Source organism: Scylla paramamosain, chromosome 5, assembly GCF_035594125.1.
Source record: "Scylla paramamosain isolate STU-SP2022 chromosome 5, ASM3559412v1, whole genome shotgun sequence".
Taxonomy (NCBI): Eukaryota; Metazoa; Arthropoda; class Malacostraca; order Decapoda; family Portunidae; genus Scylla; species Scylla paramamosain.
The window spans coordinates 6693909-6712393 of NC_087155.1; the positions used below are offsets into that span (position 1 = coordinate 6693909).

The following is an 18485-nucleotide window of genomic DNA, read 5'->3' on the forward strand; positions in this document are numbered from 1 at the left end:
CTTCTTCACCTGCCCTTAATCTCTTATATATACTTCTCTTACGCCCTATATAATGCTTTAACCTAGCAGTCATCCATTTAGGGTCATTTTTTTGTGATCTTATTGTTCTATACAGGATATTTGCTAACTGACCTGTATGAACTTTATCTACGAAATATTTATACAATTCATCTACATTTACTTCACCTAATCCCCTCATCTCGTCCCCTACCATCCTCTCCACTCCCTCATCTACTTGCCTCGACCTCACCTCTCTCATTTCAGCATAGAAGTGCATGAAATATGAATTGTGGTGTTCCAAATAGGCCAAAAAGAATGCTAAAAATTACTGGATGACAAAGTATCTAAATTAATACCTAGGAGAGAATTCTGTCAGAAACACACAAAACACACACACACAGAGTGAGAGAGAGAGAGAGAGAGAGAGAGAGAGAGAGAGAGAGAGAGAGAGAGAGAGAGAGAGAGAGAGAGAGAGAGAGAGAGAGAGAGAGAGAGAGAGAGAGAGAGAGAGAGAGAGAGAGAGAGAGAGAGAGAGAGAGAGAGAGAGAGAGAGAGAGAGATTTAAGTTCACTAAAAGACAGAGGAGTAGTTAGCAAAGAACAAGGGATGTAGTGTGTCATGAATGGAAGCTATTTATGAACAGGTCATCCAAGGGGAATTACTTCTTCCACTGTCATCAACAAAAGGCTTTCCAGAGAGGAACACCATCAAAAGTCATGTACATATTTGAGTAGTTTCAATGCAGTAATTACAAGTTTCATGAGAAGAAGAGGTAGCGCACATTAATCAAATGTATACAAGTTTCCTTGAATGGATAAGAGCTGAGTACAGATGCAACAACTAATTACTAACTAATTACTAATAACTTAAATACATTTTCTGAATTTTGTGATCATGTAATGAAACTATGTCAAGGGAAATAGTAGTCATTATTTAATCAAAACTGGAATAAATAACTATATGTATTAAAAAATCTTTAATTTAATCTGCAGAGAAATGCCCCAAAAAATTTTACATTACTTCTGATCAAGACAAGGCAAACTAAAACGTCCTACAATGAAGGAAGGAAGATACAAAAATAGATGGGGCTTCATTATGATATTTACAGGTGTAAATGACTAAGCACTTGGTATTCATAATGAACAGGGCAAAAAAAAAAAAGGGGGCAATTATTGTAAACAATATAGATATCCCACCAAAAAAAAATATAAAGCCAAATAACTCACAAAATCTAAAAACAGAATACATACCACTATACTCACTGAAACTGTGTGTACAACTAAGTACAGACATTGCACAGATCCATGTAGTACATGTGTATATATGTTAGCACACACACACACACACACACACACACACACACACACACACACACACACACACATAAAGAGCTGATTTTATGGGGAACCCACAATCTGGAAGAGGACATCATCATCAGGAATACCTAGAGATGTGGTTTGTAGGGCCTGAGCAAGTGTGGTCCCATAGGTGAGGAAAGTGTTGTAGTTTTCAGTGCTCCAGCCTACTGGGCCCAAACTTCAAAGCAAAGATGGCCAACTTATTATCAGACTCCAGCAGAAGTTAAATAAACTTTGATGGATTTAATGAAAATGACCAATACGAAAGAGAGACTGAGGAAAGCGGAAAGTGACACAGAACAGCAGAAAAAGAAGATGGAAGTAGTGTTGTGAATGGTAAAAATCTTTCAGGACAAACAGGAGAAGAACCTTGGAAAAGATGGTGAAATATTCAAACTGAAAACTTAACTGGAGGAAATGGAAGTGAGAGAACAAGAACATTATCAAGAAAAATAAGGAATTACAAAACATAGAGAAAGTGATGAAAAAAAATAAAGATACTGAAAGCAGAACTAGTGAAGGGTGACAAGAGGGTGAGAGAGGGAGTCATAGATGAAATGAAAGGCTGCAAAATAAAAAAAAATATAAAGCAAAGACTTTAATTGAAAAAGCAACTGAAAGAAAAAAATGAAAACATAGAAAAGGTAGTTGTGAAGGCACTGAAAAACAATGAAGATCTGGTAAGAGATGCAGCGGATAAGAAAAAAACTGTTATAGTTTATGGAATAAAAGGAGAAAAATATAACATACAAACTAAAAAGAAATAAAGAATAAACAAAAACAATGAAAAATTTGTTGAAGAAACTAAATGATGAAGATGACACTAAATTTAAAGAAGTGGAAGAAGTTGATCAACTGCAACTTTATCTGGAAGGCAAAACAAGACCCATAAAAATAAGACTAAGATCACAACAAGCAGCAGAAGAGATACTACAATGAACATCCAAATTAAGAAAAGTAGAAAATTGCAGATATACACATTAGGAAAAACAGAAATGAAGAACAAAAAAAAAAATTAAAGAAAAGTGTAAAGAGGCTAAAGAGAAAAATTAATCAAGAACAGAAGAATAGGTTATTTTTTTGGGGGGGAGAGTTTTGGGAGAGTGAAGAAATGGTACAAAAGGAAGAAGAATAAATGAAAGGAAAAGGAATAAATAAAGATAAAATAGGAAAAAAAAGTAAAAATGAAGGATTGAATATGATGTACACCAACATAGACAGACTGTTACACAGAACACTGGAATTACAAGACTATTTAAAAGAAAAGTATCCAAAGATGGTGAGTTTAACAAAAACAAAACTAAAAGAAGAAAATTAGATTGTCATTAATAATAACTACAATATATTGAAAAGAGTCAGGAGATGTAGTGGTCAGGGTGTAATGATAATGACAAGAAGTAAGATGAAGACAAAAATAGAAAAATATGGGGAAAGAAAACCAGAAACAGTGAGTGTTAACTTGGAGGATAATACTGGAGAAATACTGATGGTAATGACAACCTATGTACCACCCAAAACAAATTCTTGGAGCAAGGAAGACTATGGGAAAATAAAAATAATAGAAGATACCATCCAGTTTTTGAGTAAATTAATCATAAGTAATAAAAGAGTACTATTGTTGGTGACTTCATCTGCAAAGAATTTGGAGATGTTTGAGGCAGGAGGAAATGAGACTGCATGGGGAGAAAGATTTATGAAGCTGACTATGGAAAACAATGATGTAATGGGTGACAGAAAATAGAAGATATAGGGGAGATGATGAACCAACAAGACTTGACTTGACGTGTGGGCCCCATGGGAGAAAGTGACCATGTAATGACAGAAATAGAGACTGATAATGATATCAATGAAGAGGATAAATCATTCAAAAGAAAAGCAAATACAGATGATCTAAGAGATTCTATAAAGAAATGGAGTGGGGAAAACTGAAAAGAACAAATGTTGTGCAAGGTAAGTATGACATCTTTATGGAGCTATATGAGACAGCTGTGAATAAATATGTCCCACTATACAAACCTAAAGAAAAAGGAAAACTGGTGTGGTTCAGTGCAAGACATGCAATAAAAAAAAATACACATAGATAAAGTGAAAAGAAATTGAAACAAAAATAAATAAATAAAGAAGACTTTAAGATAGCAAGAAATGAATAGTGAAAATAAGGAGAGAGGAAGAGAAAGGATATGAAAAAGATATAGTTGAAAAGTGCAAGGACAAAGCAAAACTGTTCTACAGATTCATAAAAGGAAAAATTAAACTAAAAGAAAAACTGGAAAAGTTTAAGGATGCAAATGAAATGTATGAAGACCCAAAAGACATGAGTGAATTGCTAAACAAAAAAGTTTCAGCAAGTTTTCACAGAAAAATCAGAATTTAAGGAACCACAAGATGAAAAAACAAAAACACAAATATGGGAAATTACAGTAATCAAAGATGTTTATAAAATGATGGAGGAACTGGAAGAGATAAAACCAACAGGATCAGATGGAGGATCAGGTTTCATTTAAAAAGAGTGCAGGAAACAGTTAACTGAACCAGTATATGACATAATAAAGTGCTTAATATCAACTGGAAGAGTGTCTAAGGAATGGAAGAGAGCACACATAGTGCCAGTTCATAAAAGTAGAAAGAAAGAAGAACCACTAAACTATAGACCAGTATCAATGACCAGCATAATATGTAAGATTTGTGAAAAAGTGATAAAGAAGCAGTGCACAAAATTTCTAGGAAAACATGATATAATAACAGAAAAACAGTATGGCTTTAGACAAAAGCAATCATGTGTAACACATCTGATGAGCTTCTATTCAAGAGTGACATATAACACAGGAGAGGGATAGATGGGTAGCCTGTGTGTATTTAAATTAAAAAATAAAATAAATAAATAAATAAAATAAATAAAAATAAAAAATTTGACGTTTCCCACAACAGGCTACTATGGAAGCTAGAAAATGTAGGATGATTAAATGGAAAAATAATAAACTGGATGGAAAGCTACTTTAAGGGAAGAGAAATGAGAATGGTAGTAAAAGATGCAATATCAAAATGGAGAAAATTAGATAGTGGAGTACCACAAGAATCAGTACTGGCACCAATACTTTTCCTGATCTACATAAATGATATGCCTGAAGGAGTAAAGAGTTAAATGAATTTGTTTGCAGACAATACAAAGTTATAGACATATAGTAGAACCTCAGCTCTCAAACTTAATTCATTACTGAATGCCATTCAAAATCTGAAATGTTCAAAAACCGAAATTATTTTCCCCTGAGGAATCAATGTAATATATATATATATATATATATATATATATATATATATATATATATATATATATATATATATATATATATATATATATATATATATATATATATATATATATAAAGTCACTAGAGAAAGGAAATGTAATTTGCTGCCCCCCAAAAAAATTATGGTTTTATACTTTTAATAGTTTATTCATCCACTTATGCCCTCTTCAGTACATTACTACAATAGTACTGAGCTGAAAATTTTAATTTAATTTAAACAATCTAAACAATTGTGTTCCATAAAAATACAGGGAAAACATTCAATAAAATTCATAAGTTTGTTAAAATTAATTTGTCTTGAAGAACTAAATTACCGAATTGATCTTCCAGTCATGCTGTCTATTCCTTGGTATGTGTTAAACAATGCTACATATTTACTCTGATAAATAGTTATTTGCTTCCTTCCAGTAGCTTCTATTTAGATTTTAGACAATAAAACTTTTACTATTATTGCCATTACTACTACTACTACTACTACTACTATGCAAAATTACACTTATGAAAAAAAAAAAACAATAATAATACATTGAACAAAGGTCAAAATATTGACATTAGTAATCGAAACCACCACTACCAGCTGTCAAGTAATTGGTATGCTATTTAAAACAAGTGGAATTACCCATTACCATCGGGCACTCTGACTGCAAGTGCACTTCAGGCAAGTCGGCTTCATCCTAAAGCAATTATGAACTTATGTCCTGACAACATTGTACTATGCAATACCCACTGTGTAGTAAAGATATGTAAAGATAGTTACCCTTGATATGTATCGCTAGTATATGTTCACTCGAAGAAGTCTATTAAGAACTCGGGATCAGAGCACACGTGAACAACATGCCAGATGTACGGTTCGAGGCCTCATTTTCGCCCGGCTGTCACAGAGTGATCATCTCGCTGCTCCGGGGATGAATTCGGTAAATGATATATTCGGCTCATGGTTTCTTGGGACGGTTTCAATACTCAGATACATTATTTCCGTGTCTAATGCTATCATTCTTACATTTTATGTCATCTTCGTTGCCTCAATAAAGTCCTCTTTTGGTTTCCAATGGACCACACTCGATAAGGAACGAATTCGCCATCACATTGTCATACCACACAAAACCACATCAAACTGCACATCACACCCAACCACACAACTATCAATATAACAGTCATACCACATAAAAAAGAAAAAAAAATCACTACACACATCACATCACTCACAAAGCAGCCTAAATCACTCCCAGCTAAATCACATTACATCACACTACAAATCACACGCAACAACCCAATTGACAAGGTCATAAAATAGATAGATAAATAAATAAGATTACACTACTATAAAGTAACAAATCTTACCCAAACAGAAACACTAGCAATGAGTAACGTAAAAGTGACCAAGTGACCTACTCACTCGTGCCTGTGTCTCCTTTATCCATCTAATACTCGTACATACTACATAGCAAACAAGGCATTAGATGATACATGATGTGTGAGAAATGACGACTGAAAAGTTCAAAACGTGTAGGCGGCTGATGCATTCAGCTACCAGCACTGGCATGGTCGTTGGCTTTAAATGAATTTGCAATGTTCGTTTATTAAAATTAACAATAAAATAACATTAGTGTTAGCAATTTTGATACAAAATCAATCATTACCATATAATTCATAGATAAATGTTATTATCATATTTTGCATTAGTAGTTTAGTTGTTTCCTCAACTGCAACAATAATAGTGTCGAACTGAATAATAATAATTTGTCACCTCATGGTTCACTACTCCATTCCATTAGTCATTAAGTTTTGTTCAATTACAATGCTAGTAGAAGCTTTTCTTTTTTTTTATGTAGGAGAGCCACTGGCCAAGGGCAAAAAAAAAAAAAAAAAAAAAAAAAACCTACTGAGAAGTTGGTTCCGAAATAGGGCCCAAAGTGGTAGTCAAAAAATGAAGGATAAATGTCTTGAAACCTCCTTAAAGGAATTCAAGTCATAGGAAGGTGGAAATACAGAACCAGGCGGGGGGTTCCAGAGTTTACCAGAAAACAGGATGAATGAATGAGAATACTGGTTAACTCTTGCATTTGAGAGGTGGACTGAATAGGAGTGAAAGAAAAGAAGAATGTCTTGTGCAGCGATGCTGAGGGAGAAAGGGAGGCGTACAGTAAGCTTAAATGGTACCCATGTGGTAGAAATTATATCATTACTAATTTACAGAGAGAGAGAGAGAGAGAGAGCGGGCCACCAAGCGCAAGTGGCCACCGATGAGGACCAACAGCACCCCACCACCAGTAACGTCACTGGAGCACCGCCGGGACGTGTCGGCACTAGTGGTGTGCCACAAAACTCAGGTGCAGAGGGCCCCTCACCTTGACCCACTGAGGCTGCTGCCACACACAGTGCAGAGGTGCACCAGAGCTGCAGCCAGTAGCGAGGAGCTAGTGAAGGTGCCTCGCTCTCGCTCTAGCCAACACCAGCGTACCTACACAGCCAGGACTTCGCGGCTGTGGAACATGTTCACGGTGGCCACGCCCCAAGTGCAGGGCATGTCCACGCACCAGGTGAAGCTGGCAGCCCACAGCTGGCGTAGCACGCACCTGTCCCCACTGGCGCTTTAAATTTTTATTATTTTATTATATTATTGTATTAGCATTATTATCTTTATGTTAAGTATGTATAGTGTTATTCCTGTAAATAATACTATCATAGGCTTTTTAAATAATTCCATACTCAACGTGGAATATTAAGCCTTTCTGTAAATATTTGTTTAAAAGAGAGAGAGAGAGAGAGAGAGAGAGAGAGAGAGAGAGAGAGAGAGTGAGAGAGAGAGAGAGAGAGGAGAGAGGAGAGAGAGAGTGAGAGAGAGAGAGAGAGGAGAGAGAGAGAGAGAGAGAGGAGAGAGAGAGAGAGAGAGAGAGAGAGAGAGAGAGAGAGAGAGAGAGAGAGAAAGAAAGAGAGAGAGAGAGAGAGAGAGAGAGAGAGAGAGAGAGAGAGAGAGGGGGGGCATCCTCTCCCAAGACTGGCAGGATGCCCTGGACGAAGGTCTGTACACTCTTGTGGTGGCCCTGGACATTGCTGGGGCCTTTGATAGGGTCTGACACACGGGGCTTGTAAAAAAGCTTTGTGCGAAGGGTATCTAGGGCAACCTCCTTGCACTGCTCGAGGACTACCTCCAGGGGAGAACCCTCCGGGTAGTCATCAATGGGCAGGCATCCCAGCCGTTACCTATGCAGGCCTCAGTTCCACAGGCTTCAGTGTTGGGCCCGATCCTGTGGAACATATACATCAATGACCTCCTGCGGCAAATACCGACTCTGCTTGCATATGCTGACGACTGCAGTCTCTCACGCTCCTACTGCCACTCCGACAGTCAGCGAGCCGTTAGAGAGCTGAACAGGCAGCTCAGGCTGGTGATGGAGTGGGGAGAGGCGTGGCAAGTCAGCTTCACCTCCAGAAAAGACGCAGGCCATGGTCATCTCACGGTCCCCAGCTGCCTCCCCAGCTGTCTCAGGCTGTCTGAGTTTTGAAGGCCAGACACTTCCCCTCCAGGAACACGTCAAGTTGCTGGGAGTGACAGTGGACTGTGGCCTGCGCTTTGACCACCATGTTGCTGCTGTTGACCATCAGGCCTCCCAGCGAGTCTCTGCACTGCGTCGGATGTCGGGAAACCTCGACTACCGGGGCATCCTCACACTGTACAAGACTCAAATACGGCCTTGTATGGAGTACAGTGCCTTGCCCTGGATGTTGAGTGCCCCCACCCACTTGCAGAGACTGGATACTGTGCAACAACGAGCCCTGCACTTGGTGGGAATGGACGGACAGCAGCAGCAGCAGCAGGAGGAGCAGACCGGAGTCACGTCGCTGGAGCATCGGTGGGACGTGTTGGCGCTGGTGGTCCAGCACAAGGCCTGGGTTCTGGAGGTCCCTCATCTCAGCTCGCTAAGGCTCCCACCATGAGCTGTCCAGAGGGAGTCCAGGACCACCACCTCCAGTGACATGCTGGTGCAAGTGCCTCGATCTTACTCAAGGCAGCACGAGCGCTCTTACACAGCCAGAACATCCAGACTGTGGAATGTGTTTACGGCAGCCACGAGTGATACACAGACAATGACACTCCAGCAAGTGAAAGTGGGTGCACACAGGTGGCGTAAAACACAAACTCCCACACTAGAGCTGTGTTACTCATATATATATATATATATATATATATATATATATATATATATATATATATATATATATATATATATATATATATATATATATATATATATATATATATATATATATATATATATATATATATATATATATATATATAGTAGGATGAGTTTGCTTTTGTATATATTTTCTTCTTTACATTTAAGTATAAGCTTTTCAAATAACAGCATAAAAAACGTGTTGTTTTAAGCCTGATGTAAATTTTTTGTTTAAATAGAGAGAGAGAGAGAGAGAGAGAGAGAGAGAGAGAGAGAGAGAGAGAGAGAGAGAGAGAGAGAGAGAGAGAGAGAGAGAGAGAGAGAGAGAGAGAGAGAGAGGAGAGAAGAGAGAGAGAGAGAGAGAGAGAGAGAGAGAGGAGAGAGAGAGAGAGAGAGAGAGAGAGAGGGAGAGAGAGAGAGAGAGAGAGAGAGAGAGAGAGAGAGAGAGAGAGAGAGAGAGAGAGAGAGAGAGAGAGAGAGAGAGAGAGAATGTGTTACAAACTAAACAATGTAATGGTGATCTTAACCTGGAAGGTTCAAGCAATCACCAGCTACCTTGAAAATTATAATCAACATTAGTAAAATGCATGTATTGTATTTTCTATGTAGAATGTAATTGTTCTCTCTCATAAGACTGCTGTTTTGATAGTAAGTGCAGTTTCTTCTAAACCAGCATGCTTTTAAGTAGACATCATATAAGCTAGTAGCATGTCTTTTGTTCCTCATTAGCCAATGGCAAGTTTTTTTTTTTTTTATGAAAAATAAATCTAAGAAAGCCTTTAACTAGTGTTTTCTTATAATTTGCCACAGCTGAACCCATGCACTATTTGAGCTGTTTGCTACCTTTCACAAGAAGAAAAACACACTAGTGTTTTATGAAGCACAACTTTCTTCCATAATTTTTCTGCATCCCACTCAGTATTTTCTTCTACTAAGAGAAGTGCATAAACAACAAAGACTGTCACAGCCAGTGCATCTTCTGAGAAGGCAAATAATTTTTTTAAAGTCCATATTATGATGAACACCAGTTGGCCTTTATTGTTCTTTTCTTGGACAAGGTGAAAATCCAGCATGACACCAGATAACCTTGGGCTTTCAAGCGCGATATGTTATAGGTCTCAGTAGGGCACCTTAAAAAGGCAGTGTGCACATTCAAGAAAAGCACTATGTAGAAACAAATGCAGTTCACTGGGGCACAGCAAACGACATGTTGACATAATGACCCCGAACAGAAGCACAAGCCAAAAAGGCTACACATCCTTGTTGGCTTCTAAGGTCAGCAAGAAGTGAAACATGCACTGATGTGAAAAAAGACATGTTTCTGTTTTTGTGCATCAAATGCACCTACAGAAATGCTTGTGTGAAGGTGATACACAAATGCTACATAAGATAAGCTAATGTTATAGCTCATTTCTGTAAGGCCCAGGAGGTTATACATATATAATTCAGGACTGAAAAATCATTATTTCTTTTTCTTTACTTTTCATCAACTATATTTTTTCTCTACTGATCACAATACTACCTTTATATATATATATATATATATATATATATATATATATATATATATATATATATATATATATATATATATATATATATATATATATATATATATATATATATATATATATATATATATATATATATATATATATATATATATATATATATATATAAACCAAACAAAGTTTCCTGGTGTGGATAGGCCTTTAATCTTCCCATATCTGTGGTCAATAAAATATAATACCTAAATCTATTTGCTTTCCCATTATAGAATTTCACCTTCCCTCCATCCCTTTTTAATGCAATTGAGAGATGGAGGAAAATGCAAGTACTGTACAAAACTGCAGAGTTATTCCTACCAATATAATAACAATATGACCAGGTAATTGTTACACAAAACTCGGGGTTAATCTGGATATCACATCTACATTACATATAAGCATGAAACTCATATTTCATGGAGAAGGATTCAGTGACCTTGCTGTAAGCATAAAAAATTTGGGGGGCACATATCTAGTATGGTTGTAATAGCACTCAGGAGTGTGGAGAAATTCAATATTTTCTAAGTTCAGCAAGCTTTGGCTTTCCTCTCCCTTCACTGACCATCCTGGTGAACTAGCCTACAACTTTGCTATCCTCCATGACCTAGAACAATTGGTGCAACACCCTGCTCGTATTCCTGACCATCTTGGAGATATGCCCAACATTCTTGACCTTTTCCTGACCTCTAATCCTTCTGCTTATGCTGTCACCCTTTCTTCTCCGCTGGGATCCTCCGATCACAAAATCTCATATCTTTATCTTGTCCTATCGCTCCAATCCCTCCTCAGGATCCCCCTAAGCGAAGGTGCCTCTGGCGTTTTGCCTCTGCTAGTTGGGGGGACCTGAGGAGCTATTTTGCTGATTTTCCTTGGAATGACAACTGCTTCCGTTTCAGAGACCCGTCTTTGTGTGGTGAGCGCATAACAGAGGTGATAGTGTCTGGCATGGAGGTGTACATTCCTCACTCTTTTTCTCATCCTCAACCTTCTAAACCTTGGTTTAAGACAGCTTGTTTTCGTGCTATACGTGATAGAGAGATGGCCCAAAAAAGGTACTTAAGCCTTCCATCACCAGAATCTCATGCACTTTATATTTCTGCCCGGAACCATGACAAGTCTGTTCTCCAACTAGCCAAAAAACTCCTTCATTAACAGAAAATGTCAAAACCTTTTAAGATCTAACCCCCCTTGTGACTTCTGGCATCTAGCCAAAAATATCTCCAATAACTTTGCTTCTTCTTTCCCTCCTCTATTTCAACCAGATGGCACCACTGCTATCACATCTATTTCTAAAGCTGAACTCTTCACTCAAACCTTTGCTAAAAACACTACCTTGGATGATTCTGGGCTTGTTCCTCCCTCTCCTCCACCCTCTGACCACTTCATGCCACCTATTAAAATTCTTTGCAATGATGTTTTCCATGCCCTCGCTGGCCTAAACCCTCGGAAGGCTTATGGACCTGATGGGGGTCCTTCCTTTTGTTCTCCGAAACTGTGCCTCCATGCTTGCACCTTGCCTAGTCAAACTCTTTCAGCTCTGTCTGTCAACATCTACCTTTCCTTCTTGCTGGAAGTTTGCCTACATTCAACCTGTTCCTAAAAAGGGTGACCGTTCTAATCCCTCAAACTACCGTCCTATTGCTTTAATTTCCTGCCTATCTAAAGTTTTTTAATCTATGCTCAACAGGAAGATTCTTAAACATCTATCACTTCACAACCTTCTATCTGATCGCCAGTATGGGTTCTGTCAAGGCCGCTCTACTGGTGATCTTCTGGCTTTCCTTACTGAATCTTGGTCATCCTCTTTTAGAGATTTTGGTGAAACTTTTGCTGTTGCCTTGGACATATCAAAAGCTTTTAATAGAGTCTGGCATAAAGCTTTGATTTCCAAACTACCCTCCTACGGTTTCTATCCTTCTCTCTGTAACTTCATCTCAGGTTTCCCTTCTGACCATTCTATTGCTGCTGTGGTAGACGATCACTGTTTTTCTCCTAAATCTATTAACAGTGGTGTTCCTCAGGGTTCTGTCCTGTCACCCCACTCTCTTCTTATTATTCATTAATGATCTTCTAAACCAAACTTCTTGTTCTATCCACTCCTACGCTGATGATACCACCCTGCACTTTTTCATGTCTTTTCATAGACGTCCAACCCTTCAGGAGGCAAACATTTCGTGCAGGGAAGCCACAGAATGCTTGACTTCTGATCTTTCTAGAATTTCTGATTGGAGCAGAGCAAACTTGGTATTGTTCAATGCCTCAAAAACTCAATTCCTCCGTCTATCAACTCGACACAACCCAGACAACTATCCGCTCTTCTTCAGTGACACTCAACTGTCCCCCTCTTCTACACTGAACATCCTCAGTCTGTCCTTTACTTATAATCTGAACTGGAAACTTCACATCTCATCTCTAGCTAAAACAGCTTCTATGAAGTTAGGCACTCTGAGATGTCTCCGCCAGTTTTTCTCACCCCCCCCAGCTGCTAACTCTGTACAAGGGCCTTATCCGTCCATGTATGGAGTATGCTTCACATGTCTGCTGGGGTTCCACTCATATTGCTCTTCTAGACAGGGTGGAATCAAAAGCTTTTCGTCTCATCAACTCCTCTCCTCTAACTGACTGTCTTCAGCCTCTCTCTCACCGCTGCAATGTTGCATATCTAGCTGTCTTCTACCGCTATTTTCATGCTAACTGCTCTTCTGATCTTGCTAACTGCATGCCTCCCTTCCTCCCGCGGCCTCACTCCAGAAGACTTTCTTCTTTCTCTCACCCATATTCTGTCCACCTCTCTAATGCAAGAGTTAACTAGTATTCTCAGTCATTCATCCCTTTCTCTGGTAAACTCTGGAACTCCCTGCCTGCTTCTGTACTTCCACCTTCCTATGACTTGAACTCCTTCAAGAGGGAGGTTTCAAGACACTTATTCATCAATTTTTGACCACTGCTTTGACCCTTTTATGGGACTGGCATTTCAGTGAGCATATTTTTTTTATTAGATTTTTGTTGCCCTTGGCCAGTGTCCTTCCTACATTAAAAAAAATAAATAAAAAAAAATAAATAAAAAAAAAACTGCACCAGTCAAGAATAAACACTGAAATGATTTTCTCTTGTTTATAAATGGGGTTTGTAGGTGGCTTCATATTAGGATTTCATGGTATCTATACACCAGATCTCTCCAGTCACACACTGCCACTCGCGAGGCCAATCGTGCAGGCACCAATTACGATTTTCCATGGTAGGTTCAGTTACACTTTTCATTTGTTTTTAGGGACACGTCAGGAATTCTGATAGAGGCTCACTGTCATTTATTAATATGGCTACTCAGTGGAGGGAGGTGAAGAGAGAAATGCCAGTGTTTGGGAGGAAAACTATGTGGGTTATTTAGCTACAGCTATGTTTAAGATGCAGCATGGAGATGTGAAGAAGAGGTTTCATGTCTTTATCAACAAAGCTGCTATACCGTACCGACCTCCATTGGTCTGAGAATATTAACATCACACCAGTAAGGCATAACGGTATAATTTTTTAGCTCCCTCATTAGGTTAGGTTATGCTAGGTTAGGTTATGCTAGGTTAGGTTAAGTTATGCTAGGTTAGGTTAGGTTATGCTAGGTTAGGTTAGATTAGGTGAGGTTATGCTAGGTTAGGTTGGATTAAGTTAGGTTATGTTAGCTTAACTTAACATCCTAGCGAGGGGGTATCCAGGGGAGCTCAGCCCCAGCGGCTAGGTTAATGTCCTAGTGAAGGAAGTGTCTAGGATAGGTTAGAGAAAGATTAGGGCTAGGAAAGGTTGGGGAAATTCGAAATATTAATGTAAATTTTCTTTGATCTTTTTGAATGCTCATATTTCACTTATTTTTCACCACCCCACAAAAAAAAAAAAACCCTATTCCCCACAGGCCTCAAAGCTTGTTTGAAGGGTTAGGGGGGAATAGGGAGCGGACTTATCAAGAAATACCTTCGGTGTGTCATGCCATCCAACAGAAAGGATATATTTCCGGTGCCTTGCTACCCGTTCCATACCAGTTCTTGACTTACCTTCTACAAGTTTCAGTTCTTATCACTTATAGGAATTAATAATACCTGCGACCTCTAAACCCAACCTGCTAACCGAGTTTATCGCTGTCATCTATCCTCTATATAGGAATCAGTTTTTTCTTGTAATCTTATTAACTCTAATTTTACCAACCTTGTGTTCTATCCCGACACAGTGCCAATCTTTTTTCTTGTGATCTTTTCCACTGTACCGTTTATTATTAGATGGTCTCCTTCTTATCTCTTGGGTATTATTCTGAAGTCTGACACTTACTTTCCCAACACTAATTTAGAAACCTTTTATTACATTTGATCACTTATTTTAGCCAGACACAGTAAGCAAACCTTAACCGAGGTGAGGCGTAGCTTTCGTCACAGTTTCGTGTTTGTAACGGCAACTCCTACACTTTTTATTTATTTTTTACCTATTATTATTTTTTTTCCATTCTTATCCTCGCGCAGTCCACATTAGGTATTGCATTATTATACAATAATCACAAATGCATGTCTTCTTCCCTTTACTTGCCAGGATCACGAAACGAAGACTATTTCAGCAGGTGGTAATTTCCAAGTTTCCGTGGTGTCGAGGAACATAAAGATTGGGTAGATTAATTAGGTCAGAATCGATGCCATCGCCTTGCAGGCAGATTTGGATATGATGAACGATTGGACGGACAGATGGCAAATGCAGTTTAATATAAACAATTGCAAAGTACTTAGAGTAGGTAGAAACCCACCCAGTAGGTACACAAAGAAACTGGTGGGTTCAGGGTACGAAAATTATTTAGGAGTTAATAGCTCTGAACTCCGTCTAAGAAAGCACTGCATATCTAGAGGCCAGAAATATGGCAAATAAGGTATTAGGATTAATTTTTAGGAGTGTTAAAAATAGAAGTTACAAAATAATATAAAAGTTATATTTGGCGCTGGTTAGATTATTTACTACTCCTAAGAATTTTGCTTACGTCCCCCTTAAAGACTTCAAACACTTTAAACACTTTAAACACTTTATTATGTTTGTCATTTTACAGTTGAGTTAAGAGCTTCTATCAGGTTCCCTCTTAACCTACGTCTCTCTAAAGAATGTAAATTTAATAGCTTCAGTCTCGCTTCGTAAGGAATACCTCTTATCCCCTGTATCCTTTTAGTCATTCTCCTTTGTACTGATTATAATAGACCCAAATCCTTCCTGTAATATGGGGACCAGCAGGATAGAACAAGAAATAACGGGATCAAGCTTGAAAAAAAAAAATAGGTTTAAAAAAAGAAGGAAATAGTTCTCAAATAGGTTGGTAGATGAATGGAACGGACTCAATAATCAAGTTTTTAGTGCTGAATCATTAGGGAGAAGATTAGACAGATTTATGGATGGGGATGATAGGTGAAAATAGGTAGGTATATTTGATACGGGAACTGCCATGTGTAGGGCTGATGGCTTCTTGCATCTTCTCTTATTTCTTAGGTTCGTTCTTATCTTAAGTACGTGTATAGAATCCTTTATCTGAACAGTTGGATACTGTTAAAGGTTAGTCTGTTATAGATTTATGTTAAATAACAGATATGCTGAATAAATGTGTGTGATATATATATATATATATATATATATATATATATATATATATATATATATATATATATATATATATATATATATATATATATATATATATATATATATATATATATATATATATATATATATATATATATATATATAGGCAGTAGACACCTGCCGAAAGGATAATTACTCCCAGTGAGGTCTAAAGCACTGTTCAGGGGGTGCTGTGAACTTATCATTAAACCCAGCTGTGACCTCACTGAACGTTTCCCTTTGTGTCTCACAACACAAGGGGGCAGTCACAGCCTGCCCTTTAAAGACAACTCTCTTCCTCCACACAAAACTACAAGCACCTAATAACACACACACCCTTCACTCAAAAATATTAAAATCATCATGGCGACTCCTACACCAGCCTCGGAGTCCCCATCTGGGGAGGGGACCATAAATGTCCCCAGGTCGGACTGCCTTTCTGTCGACGACCCTAAGTGTCTTGACACCCCCCTCAAGTTCTTCATTAACTTCTGCAACATTCGCGGTCTAAGATCTAATTTTCAATCTGTAGAACACCACCTCTCCTCTTCTAAACCTCATCTTCTTTTCCTCACTGAAACTCAGGTGTCTGAGGCAACGGACAGTAGCCCCTTTTCTGTTCCCTCCTACTTTCTCTATCCTCATTTTCGATCCAAAGCTGGATGCTGCGTTTACGTGCGCAATGACTTAACCTGCTCTCGTGCCCACGCTCTTGAATCTTCCGAGTTTTCCACCATCTGGCTACGACTACAGAGCCACTCTCATACTAAATTTATCTGTGCTGTATACCTCTCACCTAACTCCTCTGACTATAAGAAATTCTTTTACTAGTTAACTTCCAAAGTGGAGCACATTCTGACCCTCTTCCCTTTTGCAGAGATCTCCATTCTTGGAGAATTCAATGTTCACCTACAGCTTTGGCTTTGCTATCCTCCATGACCTAGAGCAATTGGTGCAACACCTTACTCGTATTCCTGACCGTCTTGGAGATACGCCCAACACTCTTGACCTTTTCCTGACCTCTAATCCTTCTGCTTATGCTGTCACCCTTTCTTCTCCGTTGGGCGCCTCCGATCACAATCTCATATCTTTATCTTGTCCTATTGCTCCAATCCCTCCTCAGGATCCCCCTTAGCGAAGGTGCCTCTGGCGTTTTGCCTCTGCTAGTTGGGGGGACCTGAGGAACTATTTTGCTGATTTTCCTTGGAATGACTATTGCTTCCGTGTCAGAGATCCGTCTTTGTGTGCTGAACGCATAACAGAGGTGATAGTGTCTGGCATGGAGGCGTACATTCCTCACTCTTTTTCTCGTCCTAAACCTTCTAAATCTTGGATTAACACAGCTTGTTCTCGTGCTATACATGATAGAGAGGTGGCCCACAAAAGGTACTTAAGTCTTCCATCACCAGAATCTCATGCACTTTATATTTCTGCCCGGAACCATGCCAAGTCTGTTCTCCAACTAGCCAAAAACTCATTAACAGAAAATGTCAAAACCTTTCAAGATCTAACTCCCCTCGTGACTTCTGGCATCTAGCCAAAAATATCTCCAATAACTTTGCTTCTTCTTTCCCTCCTCTATTTCAACCAGATGGCACCACTGCTATCACATCTATTTCTAAAGCTGAACTCTTCGTTCAAACGTTTGCTAAAAACACTACCTTGGACGATTCTGGGCTTGTTCCTCCCTCTCCTCCACCCTCTGACTACTTCATGCCACCTATTAAAATTCTTTGCAATGATGTTTTCCATGCCCTCGCTGGCCTAAACCCTCGGAAGGCTTATGGACCTGATAGGGTCCCTCCTGTTGGTCTCCGAAACTGTGCCTCCGTGCTTGCACCTTGCCTAGTCAAACTCTTTCAGCTCTGTTTGTCAACATCTACCTTTCCTTCTTGCTGGAAGTTTACCTACATTCAACCTGTTCCTAAAAAGGGTGACCGTTCTAATCCCTCAAACTACCGTCCTATTGCTTTAATTTCCTGCCTATCTAAAGTTTTTGAATCTATCCTCAACAGGAAGATTCTTAAACATCTATCACTTCACAACCTTCTATCTGATCGCCAGTATGGATTCTGTCAAGGCCGCTCTACTGGTGATCTGGCTTTCCTTACTGAGACTTGGTCATCCTCTTTTAGAGATTTTGGTGAAACTTTTGCTGTTGCCTTGGACATATCAAAAGCTTTTGATAGAGTCTGGCATAAAGATTTGATTTCCAAACTACCCTCCTACGGTTTCTATCCTTCTCTCTGTAACTTCATCTCAAGTTTCCTTTCTGACCGTTCTATTGCTGCTGTGGTAGACGGTCACTGTTTTTCTCCTAAATCTATTAACAGTGGTGTTCCTCAGGGTTCTGTCCTGTTACCCACTCTCTTCTTATTATTCATTAATGATCTTCTAAACCAAACTTCTTGTCCTATCCACTCCTATGCTGATGATACCACCCTGCACTTTTCCACGTCTTTT

At 38.8% G+C, this 18485-nt stretch overlaps 1 protein-coding gene across 8 annotated transcripts in view; it reads right to left on the reverse strand.

Moving 5' to 3' along the window:
* Positions 1-14850, reverse strand: part of LOC135100462 (protein C19orf12 homolog) — a 43039-nt gene extending 28189 nt beyond the window's left edge. For 2 of the 8 annotated variants that reach the window (XM_064003387.1, XM_064003383.1), the window contains exon 1: positions 14777-14850. Coding sequence is in view for 2 of the 8 variants with exons in the window: in XM_064003385.1 (XP_063859455.1) it covers positions 14355-14368 (14 nt within the window). In the remaining 6 variants the exon portion in view is untranslated. Of the gene's footprint in view, positions 1-1444; positions 1537-5423; positions 5568-14354; positions 14420-14585 lie in introns of those variants that run through there. The other 6 variants (XM_064003386.1, XM_064003380.1, XM_064003381.1 and 3 more) reach the window with 5 other exon arrangements.
* Between the last annotated feature and the right edge of the window lie 3635 nt (positions 14851-18485).